Source organism: Oncorhynchus clarkii, chromosome 7 (genome assembly GCF_045791955.1).
Source record: "Oncorhynchus clarkii lewisi isolate Uvic-CL-2024 chromosome 7, UVic_Ocla_1.0, whole genome shotgun sequence".
In the NCBI taxonomy this organism is placed as follows: domain Eukaryota; kingdom Metazoa; phylum Chordata; class Actinopteri; order Salmoniformes; family Salmonidae; genus Oncorhynchus; species Oncorhynchus clarkii.
This window is the reverse complement of record NC_092153.1, coordinates 75,266,505-75,286,884: the sequence shown is the minus strand read 5'-3', so window position 1 is coordinate 75,286,884 and position 20,380 is coordinate 75,266,505. Positions and strand designations below refer to the sequence as shown.

The following is a 20,380-nucleotide window of genomic DNA, read 5'->3' as shown; positions in this document are numbered from 1 at the left end:
CAGACTCTAATAGGTGTGGATACTGTTTATAAACCAACAGACTCTAATAGGTGTGGATACTGTTTATAACCCAACAGACTCTAATAGGTGTGGATACTGTATAAAACACAACATACTCTAATAGGTGTGGATACTGTATATAACCCAACATACTCTAATAGGTCTGGATACTGTATATAACCCAACATACTCTAATAGGTGTGGATACTGTATATAACCCAACATACTCTAATAGGTCTGGATACTGTATATAACCCAACATACTCTAATAGGTGTGGATACTGTTTATAAACCAACAGACTCTAATAGGTGTGGATACTGTATATAACCCAACATACTCTAATAGGTGTGGATACTGTATATAAACCAACAGACTCTAATAGGTGTGGATACTGTTTATAAACCAACAGACTCTAATAGGTGTGGATACTGTTTATAAACCAACAGACTCTAATAGGTGTGGACACTGTATATAACCCAACAGACTCTAATAGGTGTGGATACTGTATATAACCCAACAGACTCTAATAGGTGTGGATACTGTTTATAAACCAACAGACTCTAATAGGTGTGGATACTGTATATAACCCAACAGACTCTAATAGGTGTGGATACTGTTTATAAACCAACAGACTATAATAGGTGTGGATACTGTATATAACCCAACAGACTATAATAGGTGTGGATACTGTATATAACCCAACATACTCTAATAGGTGTGGATACTGTATATAACCCAACAGACTCTAATAGGTGTGGATACTGTATATAACCCAACATACTCTAATAGGTGTGGATACTGTTTATAACCCAACAGACTCTAATAGGTGTGGATACTGTATATAACCCAACAGACTATAATAGGTGTGGATACTGTTTATAAACCAACAGACTATAATAGGTGTGGATACTGTATATAACCCAACATACTCTAATAGGTGTGGATACTGTATATAACCCAACATACTTTAATAGGTGTGGATACTGTTTATAACCCAACAGACTCTAATAGGTGTGGATACTGTATATAACCCAACAGACTCTAATAGGTGTGGATACTGTTTATAACCCAACAGACTCTAATAGGTGTGGATACTGTATATAACTCAACAGACTCTAATAGGTGTGGATACTGTTTATAAACCAACAGACTCTAATAGGTGTGGATACTGTTTATAAACCAACAGACTCTAATAGGTGTGGATACTGTATAAAACCCAACAGACTCTAATAGGTGTGGATACTGTATAAAACCCAACATACTCTAATAGGTGTGGATACTGTATATAACCCAACATACTCTAATAGGTGTGGATACTGTATATAACCCAACATACTCTAATAGGTGTGGATACTGTATATAACCCAACATAATCTAATAGGTGTGGATACTGTATATAACCCAACATACTCTAATAGGTGTGGATACTGTTTATAACCCAACAGACTCTAATAGGTGTGGATACTGTATATAACCCAACATACTCTAATAGGTGTGGATACTGTTTATAAACCAACAGACTCTAATAGGTGTGGATACTGTATATAACCCAACATACTCTAATAGGTGTGGATACTGTATATAACCCAACAGACTCTAATAGGTGTGGATACTGTATATAACCCAACAGACTCTAATAGGTGTGGATACTGTATATAACCCAACAGGCTCTAATAGGTGTGGATACTGTATATAACCCAACAGGCTCTAATAGGTGTGGATACTGTATAAAACCCAACAGACTCTAATAGGTGTGGATACTGTTTATAACCCAACAGACTCTAATAGGTGTGGATACTGTATATAACCCAACAGACTCTAATAGGTGTGGATACTGTATATAACCCAACAGACTCTAATAGGTGTGGATACTGTATATAACCCAACATACTCTAATAGGTGTGGATACTGTATATAACCCAACAGACTATAATAGGTGTGGATACTGTTTATAACCCAACAGACTCTAATAGGTGTGGATACTGTATATAACCCAACAGGCTCTAATAGGTGTGGATACTGTATATAACCCAACAGGCTCTAATAGGTGTGGATACTGTATATAACCCAACAGGCTCTAATAGGTGTGGATGCTGTTTATAAACCAACAGACTCTAATAGGTGTGGATACTGTATATAACCCAACATACTCTAATAGGTGTGGATACTGTATATAACCCAACAGGCTCTAATAGCTGTGGATACTGTATATAACCCAACATACTCTAATAGGTGTGGATACTGTATATAACCCAACAGACTCTAATAGGTGTGGATACTGTTTATAAACCAACAGACTCTAATAGGTGTGGATACTGTTTATAACCCAACAGACTCTAATAGGTGTGGATACTGTATAAAACACAACATACTCTAATAGGTGTGGATACTGTATATAACCCAACATACTCTAATAGGTCTGGATACTGTATATAACCCAACATACTCTAATAGGTGTGGATACTGTATATAACCCAACATACTCTAATAGGTCTGGATACTGTATATAACCCAACATACTCTAATAGGTGTGGATACTGTTTATAAACCAACAGACTCTAATAGGTGTGGATACTGTATATAACCCAACATACTCTAATAGGTGTGGATACTGTATATAAACCAACAGACTCTAATAGGTGTGGATACTGTTTATAAACCAACAGACTCTAATAGGTGTGGATACTGTTTATAAACCAACAGACTCTAATAGGTGTGGACACTGTATATAACCCAACAGACTCTAATAGGTGTGGATACTGTATATAACCCAACAGACTCTAATAGGTGTGGATACTGTTTATAAACCAACAGACTCTAATAGGTGTGGATACTGTATATAACCCAACAGACTCTAATAGGTGTGGATACTGTTTATAAACCAACAGACTATAATAGGTGTGGATACTGTATATAACCCAACAGACTATAATAGGTGTGGATACTGTATATAACCCAACATACTCTAATAGGTGTGGATACTGTATATAACCCAACAGACTCTAATAGGTGTGGATACTGTATATAACCCAACATACTCTAATAGGTGTGGATACTGTTTATAACCCAACAGACTCTAATAGGTGTGGATACTGTATATAACCCAACAGACTATAATAGGTGTGGATACTGTTTATAAACCAACAGACTATAATAGGTGTGGATACTGTATATAACCCAACATACTCTAATAGGTGTGGATACTGTATATAACCCAACATACTTTAATAGGTGTGGATACTGTTTATAACCCAACAGACTCTAATAGGTGTGGATACTGTATATAACCCAACAGACTCTAATAGGTGTGGATACTGTTTATAACCCAACAGACTCTAATAGGTGTGGATACTGTATATAACTCAACAGACTCTAATAGGTGTGGATACTGTTTATAAACCAACAGACTCTAATAGGTGTGGATACTGTTTATAAACCAACAGACTCTAATAGGTGTGGATACTGTATAAAACCCAACAGACTCTAATAGGTGTGGATACTGTATAAAACCCAACATACTCTAATAGGTGTGGATACTGTATATAACCCAACATACTCTAATAGGTGTGGATACTGTATATAACCCAACATACTCTAATAGGTGTGGATACTGTATATAACCCAACATAATCTAATAGGTGTGGATACTGTATATAACCCAACATACTCTAATAGGTGTGGATACTGTTTATAACCCAACAGACTCTAATAGGTGTGGATACTGTATATAACCCAACATACTCTAATAGGTGTGGATACTGTTTATAAACCAACAGACTCTAATAGGTGTGGATACTGTATATAACCCAACATACTCTAATAGGTGTGGATACTGTATATAACCCAACATACTCTAATAGGTGTGGATACTGTTTATAACCCAACAGACTCTAATAGGTGTGGATACTGTATATAACCCAACAGACTCTAATAGGTGTGGATACTGTTTATAACCCAACAGACTCTAATAGGTGTGGATACTGTATAAAACCCAACAGACTCTAATAGGTGTGGATACTGTATAAAACCCAACATACTCTAATAGGTGTGGATACTGTATATAACCCAACATACTCTAATAGGTGTGGATACTGTATATAACCCAACATACTCTAATAGGTGTGGATACTGTATATAACCCAACATAATCTAATAGGTGTGGATACTGTATATAACCCAACATACTCTAATAGGTGTGGATACTGTTTATAACCCAACAGACTCTAATAGGTGTGGATACTGTATATAACCCAACATACTCTAATAGGTGTGGATACTGTTTATAAACCAACAGACTCTAATAGGTGTGGATACTGTATATAACCCAACATACTCTAATAGGTGTGGATACTGTATATAACCCAACATACTCTAATAGGTGTGGATACTGTTTATAACCCAACAGACTCTAATAGGTGTGGATACTGTATATAACCCAACAGACTCTAATAGGTGTGGATACTGTTTATAACCCAACAGACTCTAATAGGTGTGGATACTGTATATAACCCAACATACTCTAATAGGTGTGGATACTGTATATAACCCAACATACTCTAATAGGTGTGGATACTGTATATAACCCAACATACTCTAATAGGTGTGGATACTGTATATAACCCAACATACTCTAATAGGTGTGGATACTGTTTATAACCCAACAGACTCTAATAGGTGTGGATACTGTATATAACCCAACAGACTCTAATAGGTGTGGATACTGTATATAACCCAACAGACTCTAATAGGTGTGGATACTGTATATAACCCAACAGGCTCTAATAGGTGTGGATACTGTTTATAAACCAACAGACTCTAATAGGTGTGGATATTGTATGTAACCCAACAGACTCTAATAGGTGTGGATACTGTTTATAAACCAACAGACTCTAATAGGTGTGGATACTGTACATAACCCAACAGACTCTAATAGGTGTGGATACTGTATATAAACCAACAGACTCTAATAGGTGTGGATACTGTATATAACCCAACAGACTCTAATAGGTGTGGATACTGTATATAACCCAACAGGCTCTAATAGCTGTGGATACTGTATATAACCCAACAGACTCTAATAGGTGTGGATACTGTATATAACCCAACAGACTCTAATAGGTGTGGATACTGTATATAACCCAACAGACTCTAATAGGTGTGGATACTGTATATAACCCAACAGGCTCTAATAGGTGTGGATACTGTATATAACCCAACAGGCTCTAATAGGTGTGGATACTGTATAAAACCCAACAGACTCTAATAGGTGTGGATACTGTTTATAACCCAACAGACTCTAATAGGTGTGGATACTGTATATAACCCAACAGACTCTAATAGGTGTGGATACTGTATATAACCCAACAGACTCTAATAGGTGTGGATACTGTATATAACCCAACATACTCTAATAGGTGTGGATACTGTATATAACCCAACAGACTCTAATAGGTGTGGATACTGTTTATAAACCAACAGACTCTAATAGGTGTGGATACTGTTTATAAACCAACAGACTCTAATAGGTGTGGATACTGTATATAACCCAACAGACTCTAAAAGGTGTGGATACTGTATATAACCCAACAGACTCTAATAGGTGTGGATACTGTTTATAAACCAACAGACTCTAATAGGTGTGGATACTGTATATAACCCAACAGACTCTAATAGGTGTGGATACTGTTTATAAACCAACAGACTATAATAGGTGTGGATACTGTATATAACCCAACAGACTATAATAGGTGTGGATACTGTATATAACCCAACATACTCTAATAGGTGTGGATACTGTATATAACCCAACAGACTCTAATAGGTGTGGATACTGTATATAACCCAACATACTCTAATAGGTGTGGATACTGTTTATAACCCAACAGACTCTAATAGGTGTGGATACTGTATATAACCCAACAGACTATAATAGGTGTGGATACTGTTTATAAACCAACAGACTATAATAGGTGTGGATACTGTATATAACCCAACATACTCTAATAGGTGTGGATACTGTATATAACCCAACATACTTTAATAGGTGTGGATACTGTTTATAACCCAACAGACTCTAATAGGTGTGGATACTGTATATAACCCAACAGACTCTAATAGGTGTGGATACTGTTTATAACCCAACAGACTCTAATAGGTGTGGATACTGTATATAACCCAACAGACTCCAATAGGTGTGGATACTGTTTATAAACCAACAGACTCTAATAGGTGTGGATACTGTTTATAAACCAACAGACTCTAATAGGTGTGGATACTGTATAAAACCCAACAGACTCTAATAGGTGTGGATACTGTATAAAACCCAACATACTCTAATAGGTGTGGATACTGTATATAACCCAACATACTCTAATAGGTGTGGATACTGTATATAACCCAACATACTCTAATAGGTGTGGATACTGTATATAACCCAACATACTCTAATAGGTGTGGATACTGTATATAACCCAACATACTCTAATAGGTGTGGATACTGTTTATAACCCAACAGACTCTAATAGGTGTGGATACTGTATATAACCCAACATACTCTAATAGGTGTGGATACTGTTTATAAACCAACAGACTCTAATAGGTGTGGATACTGTATATAACCCAACATACTCTAATAGGTGTGGATACTGTATATAACCCAACATACTCTAATAGGTGTGGATACTGTTTATAACCCAACAGACTCTAATAGGTGTGGATACTGTATATAACCCAACAGACTCTAATAGGTGTGGATACTGTATATAACCCAACAGACTCTAATAGGTGTGGATACTGTATATAACCCAACAGGCTCTAATAGGTGTGGATACTGTTTATAAACCAACAGACTCTAATAGGTGTGGATACTGTATATAACCCAACAGACTCTAATAGGTGTGGATACTGTTTATAAACCAACAGACTCTAATAGGTGTGGATACTGTATATAACCCAACAGACTATAATAGGTGTGGATACTGTATATAACCCAACATACTCTAATAGGTGTGGATACTGTATATAACCCAACAGGCTCTAATAGGTGTGGATACTGTTTATAAACCAACAGACTCTAATAGGTGTGGATACTGTATATAACCCAACAGACTCTAATATGTGTGGATACTGTTTATAAACCAACAGACTCTAATAGGTGTGGATACTGTATATAACCCAACAGACTATAATAGGTGTGGATACTGTATATAACCCAACAGACTCTAATAGGTGTGGATACTGTATATAACCCAACATACTCTAATAGGTGTGGATACTGTATATAACCCAACATACTCTAATAGGTGTGGATACTGTTTATAACCCAACAGACTCTAATAGGTGTGGGGACTGTTTATAACCCAACAGACTCTAATAGGTGTGGATACTGTATAAAACCCAACAGACTCTAATAGGTGTGGATACTGTATAAAACCCAACGGCATTGATGGAGTTAAGATACATTGAAACCAATCTTGCAGCACTCATATTAAGCCTACATGGCCTTGCAATTGCCTAGCAACAAAGATATGGAACAAAGAATTTGTGAGCGAGAAGTGGATGTTTGACTCACTTATTTCTATGAGGCTACATTCGATTAGACTGAAGTTACTTCACACAACCTTTTAATGTATTTTACGTTATTTCTTGGTTCACTTCTACCTAGAATTGAATCATAACCAAAATGTACGCCATTATCTCTTTGTATAACCCAATGGCTGGGTCATTTTAACAATGTGGTAAATGAATAATGGATCCTCAAAATGATAAGCAAGACAGGCCACATTTCATGGTCTCATGGTCTGGATGTGGACCGTGGGCTGCCATTTGATTATCACCGATGTAGGCTGTATTAGTTGTGCAGTGGTCTAAGGCACTGGGTTCACTGGGTTCGATCCCGGGCTGTGTCATAGCCGGCCGCAACCAGGAGACCCATGAGGCGGCGTATAAATGGCACAGCGTTGTCCGGGTTAGGGGAGGGTTTGATGTCCTTGTCCTATCATGCTCTACCCCTGTGGCTGGCCGGTTGCATGCACGCTGACACGGTCGCCAGGTGTACAGTGTTTCCTCTGACACATTGGTGCGGCTGGCTTCCAGGTTAAGAGAGCAGTGTCTCAAGAAGCAGTGGCAGGGTCGTGTTTCAGAGGATGCATGGCTCTTGACCTTCGCCTCTCCTGAGTCTGTACGGGAGTTGCAGCAATGGGACAAGACTGTACCTACCAATTGGGGAGAAAAGGAGTGCTCCTCAGTACCCTGGATTCTATATGCTAGAAAATACAATTATGATATCAAATATACTAGATCCATTTTTGTCACTTGTCTCTAGTACACAACACTTGTTGTTTTTCACTATTAGTAAGCATTCTGGATCTATAGGTTTAAACCAGGGTTCTATAGACTAGCAGAATACATGACTTAAGAAATTATGTTTACCACCTGCAGTGTTTGCATACCTGCTCCTTTAAAGAAGGTATAGGGAAAGCTTGAAACTTCTTTTGGTTTTAGCATTCATCGACATAACATTACCTCGGTAGTTATAGTGCGATAGAAATGTTGACCCAACATATGCAGAGTTGACCGTGAATGCCGTCTCTGCTAACGCGGGACTGTTTCCGTTACATTTCAATCACTCTGTAATGCTGATACGAATTGAATTATACTTTTTTTTTTATAGTAGTGCAGACTTGGAATATGAACACATGGTATAGAATTTGAACCTAAGAGGTGTGTGTGTGTGGGTGCGTTACTCCTGTCTCTGTGGTCCTCTATCTAGGAACGTGGTCAACTTTAAGGAAAACAAATGCAAAACGTGCTATTAATATGAAACGCTGCTACACTAATTTAACTTTATTTCTGATAAAAGACCACAAGCTAGACATTTCAGTAATGTTGTCTTTATTTCGATATTCTACTTCATTCTAAAATGTATTTTCACATGAAGTTATGCCTCAAAACAAAATATGTGTTTTAGAAGGAAAATGTGGCTCACAAAATAAAGGCATTCTTTCTAATAATCTTACAATGAACAACACCAGAATCATCTCCATGGTAACAATCAACAGATATTAAATTAGCGAAAGGATCCTCTCTAAATGCTTGACTTCATCTAATGCTGAAAAAGTATATATATAATAATTCATGTTCTGTTCATACATATACTCCTGAGATTCAGAGAGAGGGCAAGAAAAGTCACTCAATATGTTGAACTTTTCCCAGATTTAAAGAGGAAAGCAAAAAACAATAGGCTACTTAAATACGTTACTATCTTTATGTATGTTTATTCTATACCTCCTATATCTTTGGGTTATTCATTTTCTATTAAGGAATTGTCAATAAATTAATCAAATGTGTTTGTCATTTCGCTGGAGCTCTTATCTAGAGCAACTTAGAATAATGAGTGCATACATTTTCATACTTTCCTGTACCCTATGGAAATCAAACCCACAACCCTGGTGTTATAAACACCACGCTCTATCAACTGAGCAACATGGGAATACAATTGCATAGTTGCACTTGATTTTACTGTAGCTCCTACAGTATTTTATGATGGAAAACCGGTGCAAACCTCACAGCTCTGAAGTACAATGGGAGCCATGAAGCAATGCTGTGGGAGACAACTGCAAACGGCCGAACGTCTGTACAAGTTTGCTGTTGTGCATTTTCATTTTCATCTTTATACTATCTTCCATTTGTATTCTGTAACTCTGGGTGTGGCTGGATGGCTGATGATGAAGATAGATGATATACGCATCATAGAACGAGACAAGTGTTTCTGTATATTTATTCTGTGTACAACAACGGACAGTTACAGGCAATGACACACTTGTTTAGCGATTGAAAACTTTGGTGATGCATAACAGCTTGTAAATACCTGAACACTTTGTCTTTTTATATTGCTCTGAAATTAGTCATAATGCTTTATTTTACAATGTCGAGCGGCGGAACGACAGTTTTGACACAAGCGTACATAAAGTTGAAGTTGTAAGTTTACATACCCTTAGGTTGGAGTTATTAAAATTAGTTTTTCAACCACTCCACACATCTACTTCGTGCATGACACAAGTAATTTATCCAACAATTGTTTACAGACAGATTATTTCACTGTATCACAATTCCAGTGGGTCAGAAGTTTCCATAAACTAAGTTGACTGTGCCTTTAAACAGCTTGGAAAAATCAGAAAATTATGTCATGGCTTTAGAAGCTTCTGATAGGCTAATTGACATCATTTGAGTCAATTGGAGGTGTACCTGTGGATGTATTTAAAGGCCTACCTTCAAACTCAGTGCCTCTTTGCTTGACATCATGGAAAAATCTAAGGAAATCAGCCAAGACTTCAGAAAGAAAATGGTAGACCTCCACAAGTCTGGTTCATCCTTGGGAGCAATATCCAAACGCATGAAGGTACCGCGTACGTCTGTACAAACAATAGTACGCAAGTATAAACACCATGGGACCACGCAGCCGTCATATCGCTCAGGAAGGAGATGCGTTCTGTCTCCTAGAGAGGAATGTACTTTGGTGTGAAAAGTGCAAATCAATCCCAGAACAGCAGCAAAGGACCTTGTGAAGATGCTGGAGGAAACAGGTACAAAAGTAAAACGAGTCCTGTATCGACATTACCTGAAAGGCCGCTCAGCAAAGAAGAAGCCACTGCTCCAAAACCGCCATAAAAAGCCAGACTACAGTTTGCAACTGCACATGGGGACAAAGATGGTACTTTTTGGAGAAATGTCCTCTGGTCTGATGAAACAAAAATATAACTGTTTGGCCATTATGACCATTGTTATTTTTGGAGGAAAAAGGGGGAGGCTTGCAAGCCGAAGAACACCATCCCAACCGTAAAGCACAGGGGTGGCAGCATCATGTTGTGGGGGTGCTCTGCTGCAGGAGGGTCTGGTGCACTTCAAAAAATAGATGGTTACATGAGGAATGAAAATTACGTGGTTATATTGAAGCTACATCTCAAGACATCAGTTAAAGCTTGGTTGCAAATGGGTCTTCCAAATGGACAATGACTCCAAGCATATTTCCAAAGCTGTGGCAAAATGGCTTAAGGACAACAAAGTCAATGTATTGGAGTTGCCATCACAAAGCCCTGACCTCAATCCTATAGAAAATCTATGTGCAGAACTTAAAAAGCGTGTGCGAGCAAGGAGGCATACAAACCTGACTCCGTTATATCAGCTCTGTCAGGAGGAATGGGCCAAAATTCACCCAACGTATTGTGGGAAGCTTGTGGAAGGCTACCCAAAATGTTTGACCCAAGTTAAACAATTTAAAGGCTACCAAATGCTGATTTAGTGTACGTAAACTTCCGACCCACTGGGAATGTGATGAAATAAATAATTTTCTCTACTATTATTCTGACATTCCACATTCTTCAAATAAAGTGGTGATCCTAACTGACCTAAGACAGGGAATTTTTACTGTGATTAAATGTCAGGAATTGTGAAAAACTGAGTTTAAATGTATTTGGCTAAGGTGTATGTAAACTTCCGACTTCAACTGTACACACTCAAAGAGGAACCTGACAAATAACTTTCGACGAATAGCAAGAAAAGTAGGACAGCTATACTGTACATACAAACAGGATTGTAGCGGTGACTTCGCGATCATGTCACCTCCAAAATGTATTTCCAGACGTGAGATGCTCTAGAGCTGGTACTGTTTATTACACTGTCAACACCGACCCATAACCCGCTTTTCTGTAGAGCTGGTACTGTTTATTACACTGTCAACACCGACCCATAACCCTCTTTCTCTAGATCTGGTACTGTTTATTACACTGTCAACAACGACCCATAACCCTCTTTTCTGTAGATCTGGTACTGTTTATTACACTGTCAATACCGACCATAACCCTCTTTTCTCTTAGCTTTATATACACAATGGTAAACTAGGAAATATGCAGTGAGTACTTCGATCATCACTCACCCTCGTGGGTATAAAAGACCATTCCAAAACTCATACCCCCCCTCCCCCCACTGTCCCCTTAAAAAAAATCTGGGGATTGAAGTCTGTCCTCAGTTGTCTCAACTCTACTGGGGATTGAGATTTTGGATGAAGCGAAACAAGTGTCCATCTGTCAGGTAGATTGTCTGTTTGTCCAACTGTTGAAGAGGGATCCTCCAAGTCCCAAAGCAGATGACTCTGTCTTCTGCCCACCATCACCAAAGCAATCTGTCCTCTTTCTGTGTAACATGACTGGTGACATCAGTGACCTCATTTCCTCCTCCGCTCACTCAATGTCTGTGACATCACTTCCTGTCCATGATGTCACTTCCTTGGCTAAATGAAGGTTGGTGTCCAGAGCTGAGGGTCATGTCTTAAAAACAGCTTTCTTCCCTTGTCTCCTCTCCCTCGCAACCGCTAACCTAAAGATACCTTTAGAACCTAAATAGCCAACCGCTAACCTAGATACCTTTAGAACCTAAATAGCCAACTGCTAACCTAGATACCTTTAGAACCTAAATAGCCAACTGCTAACCTAGATACTTTTAGAACCTAAATAGCCAACTGCTAACCTAGATACCTTTAGAACCTGAAGAGACAAACGCTAACCTAAAGATACCTTTAGAACCTAAATAGCCAACCGCTAACCTAAAGATACCTTTAGAACCAAATGATGGAACAATGGAAACCAGCACCTTGCACCGTCAGCAGTTCAAGAGGAAAGGGAAACAAAGAAAGGAAGCCATTTTGGGGCATAAGGTCCTGGTGTCCATTTCAACAGTCAGGAACAACAGAATGGAAGGACAATGGGAAGGGAGGCCATCTTGAGAGCCAGTATCACTGGTCCTAGTCCTGGCTTTTACTGCCCGTTGGTCTCTAGCATTATTGTGGGAGTGGATGGGGTGGAGGAAGGAGAGGCGACCGACCCCTTCTCCCCCTCGGGGCTGGCAGTGGTTGGGACGCTCTCGGGGGCCTTGGCTCCTGCGGTAACAGCGGCCCTGGCAGCTGTGATGGCGGACACAGGCTTGGGCTGGGTCTGCAGGCCGGGGCTGCAGATGAGGTGGTGGCGTTCCCAGTCCTTGTGCTGGCAGAAGGAGCCGCAGTAGCGCGCCGCATTGCAGCCGCTGCACGTCTCGCTGGCCTTGCGACCACAGTTCCAGCAACACTGAGGGGGAGAGAGAGATGGAGAGTTTAGTAGAACTAAATAATATACTATGGCTATGCACGTCTGTGTATGTGTAGTGTAAACTACGTGCAGGGGGAGAGAGTTCACTAATAGGAGGAGAGGTGTGTGTGTGTGTGTGTGTGTGTGTGTGTGTGTATGTGTGTGTGTGGGGGGGGGGGGGGACAGGGACAGAGTTAAGTTCACTAATAGGGGGAGAGGTGTGTGTGGGGGACAGGGACAGAGTTAAGTTCACTAATAGGAGGAGAGATGTGTGTGGGGGGGACAGGGACAGAGTTAAGTTCACTAATAGGAGGAGAGGTGTGTGTGGGGGACAGGGACAGAGTTAAGTTCACTTATAGGAGGAGAGGTGTGTGTGGGGGACAGGGACAGAGTTAAGTTCACTGGGGGAGTGGTAGGTAAATACCACAGTAGTGTCTACATGTCCTGCAGCTTTGACTCTTACTCACTTCACAGTATGTGTGTATACAGCGATGTACTTATCTACTAACATATCCTCCATACCTCGCTTGAGTCCTCCTGCTCATTGATGACCTGGATGGCGTCCTCCGTGGCCTTCCTCTTGGCCTCGGACAGTGTCTTCTCCATCTTGGCCCGCTCGGACGTGATCATCTCAAAGGCCTTGTGCTCTGCCTCGGCCACTGCTTTCTGGACCTCGTCCATGGCCTGGCGCTTCACCTCGTTCACCGCCTCCTCTGTGTGGGAAAGAAGGGGGGCGGGTTATATTGCTGTGGTATGTTCAGGATATAGTAGAGACTTTGTAAGAGATCTTTACATAAAATGTTGTTAAATAATGTTTTTTAATTAGTGTGATAGAGAGAATGAGAGAGAGGAGGGAGAGAGAAGAACACACACACACACAGCCTCACACGCACAGACACACGCAGACACACGCAGACACACACAGACACACGCATAGGCACACGTGCAGACACATGCACAGGCGCAGACACACGCACATGCAGACACACACACACACACACACACACACACAGAGACAAGCAAGTAAACACACACCACTGTTGTACAAGGCCTTACCAGCTTTTCTCCAGATCTCATCAGGCACGTAGCCTGAGCCTGGTCGCGGCGCAAAGTCTCTCTGGGATTCTGTGGCATGGAAAGAAGAGAGAGAAGAGAGAGAAGAGTGAGGAGAGAGAGAGAGAGGGGAGCGAGAGTTGGGAGAGAGAGAGGGGAGAAAGAGAGGAGAGAGAGAGAGGAGAGAGATAGGGGAGAAAGAGAGGAGAGAGAGAGAGGAGAGAGAGAGGGGAGAGAGAGGGGAGAGAATTAGATTAGCATCATCCTCTATTTACTTAAAATGTACAATCTCCCTCAATAGCTAGCCCCACCAAATTAAAATTTTCCCAGTTGTCCAACTGAACTGAATAGCCGGGCAGCTTGAATACTGAGTACAATGGCTACCACAGAGGGGCCAACAACCAAGCTGTAGCTATATACTGTCTGTTCTCTCTCTCTTCATCCCTCTGTTTTCTCTCCCTCTCTTCTCTGTGTCTCTCTCTATACTGCTCAATACCTGGTGCCCATGCCCAAGTTCTGTGGTGCCCAGGCTGCGTTTGGGCTGTGTACACTGTGGCCAGGCACACTGCTGAGCACACAGATGGCGCTCCGGCTGGGCTGTGGGCAGCCAGATTTGGGTCTTACAGGACGGCCTTCTGTGGCCGATCTGGACAGAGCAGCGCTGGCACCTGTCTGGGGGCCACGGGGCAGCATGAGCCCCGGAGAGACGAGCGCTGAGAGATAAACACTGCCAGCAAGGCTGCGCTTGCATCCCAAATGGCACCCTATTCTCTACATAGTGCACTACTGTTGACCAGAGCCCTATGGAACAACGTCAACTGCATTGCATTTCAAAGGGAATAGGGCACCATTTGGGAAGCGTCCTGTATGTATAAGATCTAAATGTCTCAGTAGTAGTGTTGATGGGTGTAGTTCTGCAGATGAACACAAGATGGCAGCCTATATGGTGACTATGTGAGGGCTCAGTAGCTGGTGACAGTTGCTTCAGTTCAGTAGCTCACCATCAAGGGGACTACTAATTGCTATCACTTATCCCTTGATTGATTCGACAGGACTCACATATGACAAGATACACACCTGATCAACAAATGTATATAAAAGGGCAAATCCTAAGGTGAGAAATTAACTTAGTTTGATATGATAAGAGTTATCATGTAAATATAAACTACCACTCACCACTCCCTGAGTCCCTTGTGTGGGGGCTGTGGGTCTTGGAGAAGGGGGTGGGAACCGCTGCTGTGCGGGGGCTGTGGGTCTTGGAGAAGGGGGTGGGCACGGTGGCGGCCCCTCCCTTGCGGGGGTCTTCCTGCTCGCTGGAGCGCCGCCGCCAGTAGTTGAGCTCCTCACGGTCCGACTCCTGACAGCGCCGCAGCACAGCCACCGACCGACGCGTCTTCTCCACCATCTCCACAATGCAGTTCAACACCTAGGAGACGAGAGGGAGAGAGAGACGAGAGGGAGAGACGAGAGGGAGAGAGACGAGAGGGAGAGACGAGAGGGAGAGAGACGAGAGGGAGAGAGATGAGAGGGAGAAAGAGACGAGAGGGAGAGACGAGAGGGAGAGACGAGAGGGAGACACGAGAGGGAGAGGGAGACGAGAAGGAGAGACGAGAGGGAGAGAGACGAAACGGAGAGATGAGAGGGAGACACGAGAGGGAGACAAGAAGGAGAGGTAGAAAGAGACGAGAGGGAGAGAGACGAGAGGGAGACACGAGAGGGAGAGGGAGACATGAGAGGGAGACAAGAGGGAGAGGAGAGAGAGAGGTAAGAAGAGACATTTAGAGATAGATCAATTAGGATTCTTAATTGTTTTTCTTTTTAAAACTGCTCAAATACTGTGCAACTAAATATTAATATTTTGTCAATCTTTTGTCTTACCCATTCACCCTCTGAATGGCACACATACATAATCCATGTCTCAATTGTCTCAAGGTTAAAAAACGTGTCTTCAACTTGTATCCTCCCCTTCATCTACACTGATTGAAGGGGATTTTAACAAGTGACATCAATAAGGGATCATAGTTTCACCTGGATTCACATGGTCAGTCTATGTCTGGAAAGAGCAGGTTTTCATAATGTTTTGTACACTCAGTGGATATCATGGCTTCATTTCATTGGGTAGGACTCCTACTTTGGGCCACACAATTCAATGCATGGCTCTCTGTGATGTTGACAGCAAATGGCCTTAAACAAAAGTCTGCCACTGTGAACGGGACACCAAGTGTGACAAAGCTTCGATGGCTCCGCCAGACAGTAAGAGTTACTACAGCACTAGTAGTGCCAGTGGTCGGCAGCGACGGCTGCTGTCAGCAGCAGTACTTACATGATCCAGATGCCTCCACTCATCGGCCCACTCTCTGTCTGTCAGCCTGTGGTCCACGGGCTCCTCGCGGTAGCCCCCGTTAGTGCCTGATTAGAAAGACGAGAAAAATTAAAGAGGAACGTAATGTTACAGAATCCATCATAACAAATTACTATCACGGGAAGTGAGGCAGAGAGAAGAGGGGGAGGTCTATAGATCCCATTCACACACACACTCTCTACATAGGGTGCCTTTGTAAAGTATTCAGACCCCCTTGACTTCTTCCACTTTGTTAGGTTAAAGCCTTATTCTATAGTGTATTAAATAGTTTTTCCCCCTTCAATCTACACACAATACCCCATAATGAAAAAGCAAAAACAGTTTAGATTTTTTGCTAATTTATCACATAAAATAAACTGAAATATAACATTTACATAAGTATTCAGACCCTTTACTCAGTACTTAGTTGAAGCACCTTTTGCAGCGATTACAGCCCCGAGTCTTCTTGGACATGACGCTAGAAGCTTGGCACACCTGTATTTGGGGAGTTTCTCCCATTCTTCTCTGCAGATCTTCTCAAGCTCTGTCAGGGTGGGGAACATGGGGAACGTTGCTGCACTGGACGGGGAATGTTGCTGCACTGCTATTTTTAGGTCTCTCCAGAGATGTTTGATCGGGTTCAAGTCTGGACTCTGGCTGGGCCACTCAAGGATATTCAGAGACAAAGCCACTCCTGCGTTGTCTTTGCGGTGTGCTTAAGGTCGATGTCCTGTTGGAAGGCTCCGTTCATCTTTGCCTCGACCCTGACTACTCTCCCAGTCCCTGCCACTGAAAAACATCCCCACAGCATGATGCTGCCACCACCATGCTTCACCGTAGGGATGGTACCGGGTTTCCTCCAGACGTGACGCTTGGCATTCAGGCCAAAAAGTTCAATGTTGGTTTCATCAGACCAGAGAATCTTGTTTCTCGTGGTCTGAGAGTCCTTTAGGTGCCTTTTGGCAAACTCCAAGCGAACTGTCATGTTCCTTTTACTGATGAGTGGCTTCCGTCTGGCCACTCTACCATAAAGGCCTTATTGGTGGAGTGCTGCAGAAATGGTTGTCCTTCTGGAAGGTTCTCCCATCTCCACAGAGGAACTCTAGAGCTCTATCAGAGTGACCATCGGGTACTTGGTCATCTCCCTGATCAAGGCCCTTCTTCCACGATTGCTCAGTTTGACCGGGAGATCAGCTTTAGGAAGAGTCTTGGTGGTTCCAAACTTCTTCCATTTAAGAATGATTGAGGCCACTGTGTTCTTGGGGACCTTCAATGCTGCAGAAATATTTTGTTACCCTTCCCCAGACCTGTGCCTCGACACAATCCTGTCTCTGAGCTCTACAGACAATTCCCTCTACCTCATGCCTTGGTTTTTGCTCTGACATGTACTGTCAACTGTGGGACCTTTTATATAGACAGGTGTGTGCCTTTCCAAATCATGTCCAATCAATTACATTGACTACAGTTGGACTCCAATCAAGTTGTAGAAACATCAAGGATGATCAATGGAAAGAGGATGCACATGAGCTCAATTTCAAGTCTCATAGCAAATGATCTGAATACTTATGTAAATAAGGTATTTCTGTTTTTATTTTTTATACATTTGCAAAAATGTTGCTTTGTCATTACGTGGTATTGTGTGTAGATTTGTGAGGATTTTATTTTATTTGATACATTTTAGAATAAGGCTGTAATGTAACAAAATGTGGAAAAAGTCAAGGGGCCTGAATACTTTCCGAAGGCACTGTATATATTTATACTCCGGACTCCGACATTGCTCGTTCTAATATTTCAATATTTCTTAATACCATCCTATTACTTTTTATTTGTGTGCATTGTTGTGAATTGTTCGATATTACTGCACTGTTGGAGCTAGGAACACAAGCATTTCGCTACACCCACAATAACATCTGCTAAATATGTGTATGTGACCAATACAATTGGATATGAAAGTCTATTAACATGAATCATAATCATAATAGTTATGCCACAATGAAGCAGTGGATGGTCAGATTCACAACGGTATTCCATGTCATGATCATAGCTTAGTGACCAGATGGGCTTTACCATCTCCCTTAAACACAAGAGAAAGAAAAAGAGTAGCCAACTCAAAGGAGAGAAGGGAGAAAATGAAGACAGAAAAGACAAAGCGATAGAGAGAAAAATAGATGTATCCTACTGAAGACAAGTGGGGGGGGGGGGGGGGGGGGGGTTCGTAAAAACAAGAAAGAGTAAAAGGAGGTAAAAAACAGAGAGAAAGAGAGAGAGAGGGGATGAAAGTTAGAGAAAGAGAGATTAAAAGACAAAAAGAGATATTAAAAGACAGAAAGAGAAAGGCCTTTTGATGAGAACCAGACTCCGGCCCAGCCACAGCAGACGGCCCCACATCTGGAGGTCAGCTGTCAGTGTAAAACCACCACCACCCCCCTCTCCTCCTCATCCATGCCCCCCATTGGGCTCCCCTGGCTGGGTAACTGTCGGGAGGAGTGGGCCTTCCCTCCCCCTGGTCTGGAGCATTCCAGCGGGGAGCCGCTCAGGCTGAGTGGAGCAGGCCCACTTCTTCACACAGATTCCCCCTGGCTAAGTGGAGCTGACACCCGCTCTGGTTAGGAGGAGCTGGGGTCGGGGGCACACACGCAAACACTCAGAGACAAATACACACATTAGACAACCTAAAAAGACAGATACACACACACACTCTCGCCTTCCACGTGCTTCGGTTCGGCTGCGGCCTAGCCGAGTTCGGCTAACAGGACCAGTGTGCTCGCATACGCCCTTAAAAGACCTTTGCTTGGAAAAACAAGGAAACGGCGGCAAGTTGTCCATCTTGAGACACCGTATCAGTATACAGTTCCTCAAAATAGTCAGAATGAATCTAATGTAACTCAATAAATCTGTCGTTCATTTATTTGGAATGATTTTGTTGAGGAGATCTTAGTCGTGCAATTTGACATCTAACTAAGATGTTTGGTGCAGTAGTGATGTGTGGGTTGACTCATAATCCGCAAAAACCTAAATTGCGCCCATGCTGGCTATATACTGTTAGGTAAAGTGTCATGGTAGGGTGTTGGGTGTCGTGACAAATAATGGATGCTATGCTCAAATGTAAAGTACGTGACGTGCTAAGAACGTCCAACTCCGGGGTAACGGTAACGTTACAGTCCTTTGGCTTTAGTGAAGCCCGCGAAATCTGGTGTGTTATATTTGCTCTTTGCGAAGGGTTTTTCCCTCAAACTCTGTAATTCAAATGTTTTCAGACACACACACAAAACATAGCAGGTTACAAAGTAGCGCTTCATAGATACGTTTGATGTATGGGTTGTCACTTGTCAGGGTCCAAATTCATGTTTCGCCCACCTCATTTCCATGGTGAGTTCTAGCTAACTAGAACTGGGGCGGCAGGGTAGCCTAGTGGTTAGAGCGTTGGACTAGTAACCAGAAGGTTGCAAGTTCAAACCCCCGAGCTGACTAGGTACAAAGGTTAGTGCTATCCGGCATCCATACGCTAACCAAACCTTAACCCTTATCGTAACTATATTAAATGTCAACTTCAATGGGGTATGGACGTCCCAAGGATCACAGATAGTAAGGACCGCTCACTGAGGTAGCGCTGTGCCAACGGTGAATTTTTTATTGATATTTTTCCTTTCAAGTGACAACTAACAGTTACCAGAATTCTGTGGCTACAGCCCTATAATTGAGGGAACGATAGCTAAACACCAATACATTGAAAATGTGTCTTATATTGTTGTTTTCCAGCTGGCATGAGTTGCTCAGTCTTCAGAGCCTAGGCAATTGTTTTGCTAGAATCAGTGCAGTTTAACCTCCTTTCACTAGAGTAAGACAGATTGTCTTTCCGGTGCTCCTAAA

General features: G+C 41.8%; 1 protein-coding gene across 2 annotated transcripts in view; it reads right to left on the bottom strand.

The window, feature by feature from the left end:
• Positions 1-9,765: 9,765 nt before the first annotated feature.
• The window catches only part of LOC139413848 (protein CBFA2T2-like), a 65,816-nt gene continuing 55,201 nt past the window's right edge, over positions 9,766-20,380 (bottom strand). For both annotated transcript variants that reach the window (XM_071161658.1, XM_071161659.1), the window contains exons 7-11: positions 16,493-16,578; positions 15,346-15,595; positions 14,173-14,241; positions 13,639-13,829; positions 9,766-13,116 (exon numbers count right to left, since the gene is read on the bottom strand). In XM_071161658.1, the coding sequence (XP_071017759.1) occupies positions 12,811-13,116; positions 13,639-13,829; positions 14,173-14,241; positions 15,346-15,595; positions 16,493-16,578 (902 nt within the window). In that variant the 3' untranslated portion in view covers positions 9,766-12,810. The remainder of the gene's footprint in view (positions 13,117-13,638; positions 13,830-14,172; positions 14,242-15,345; positions 15,596-16,492; positions 16,579-20,380) is intronic.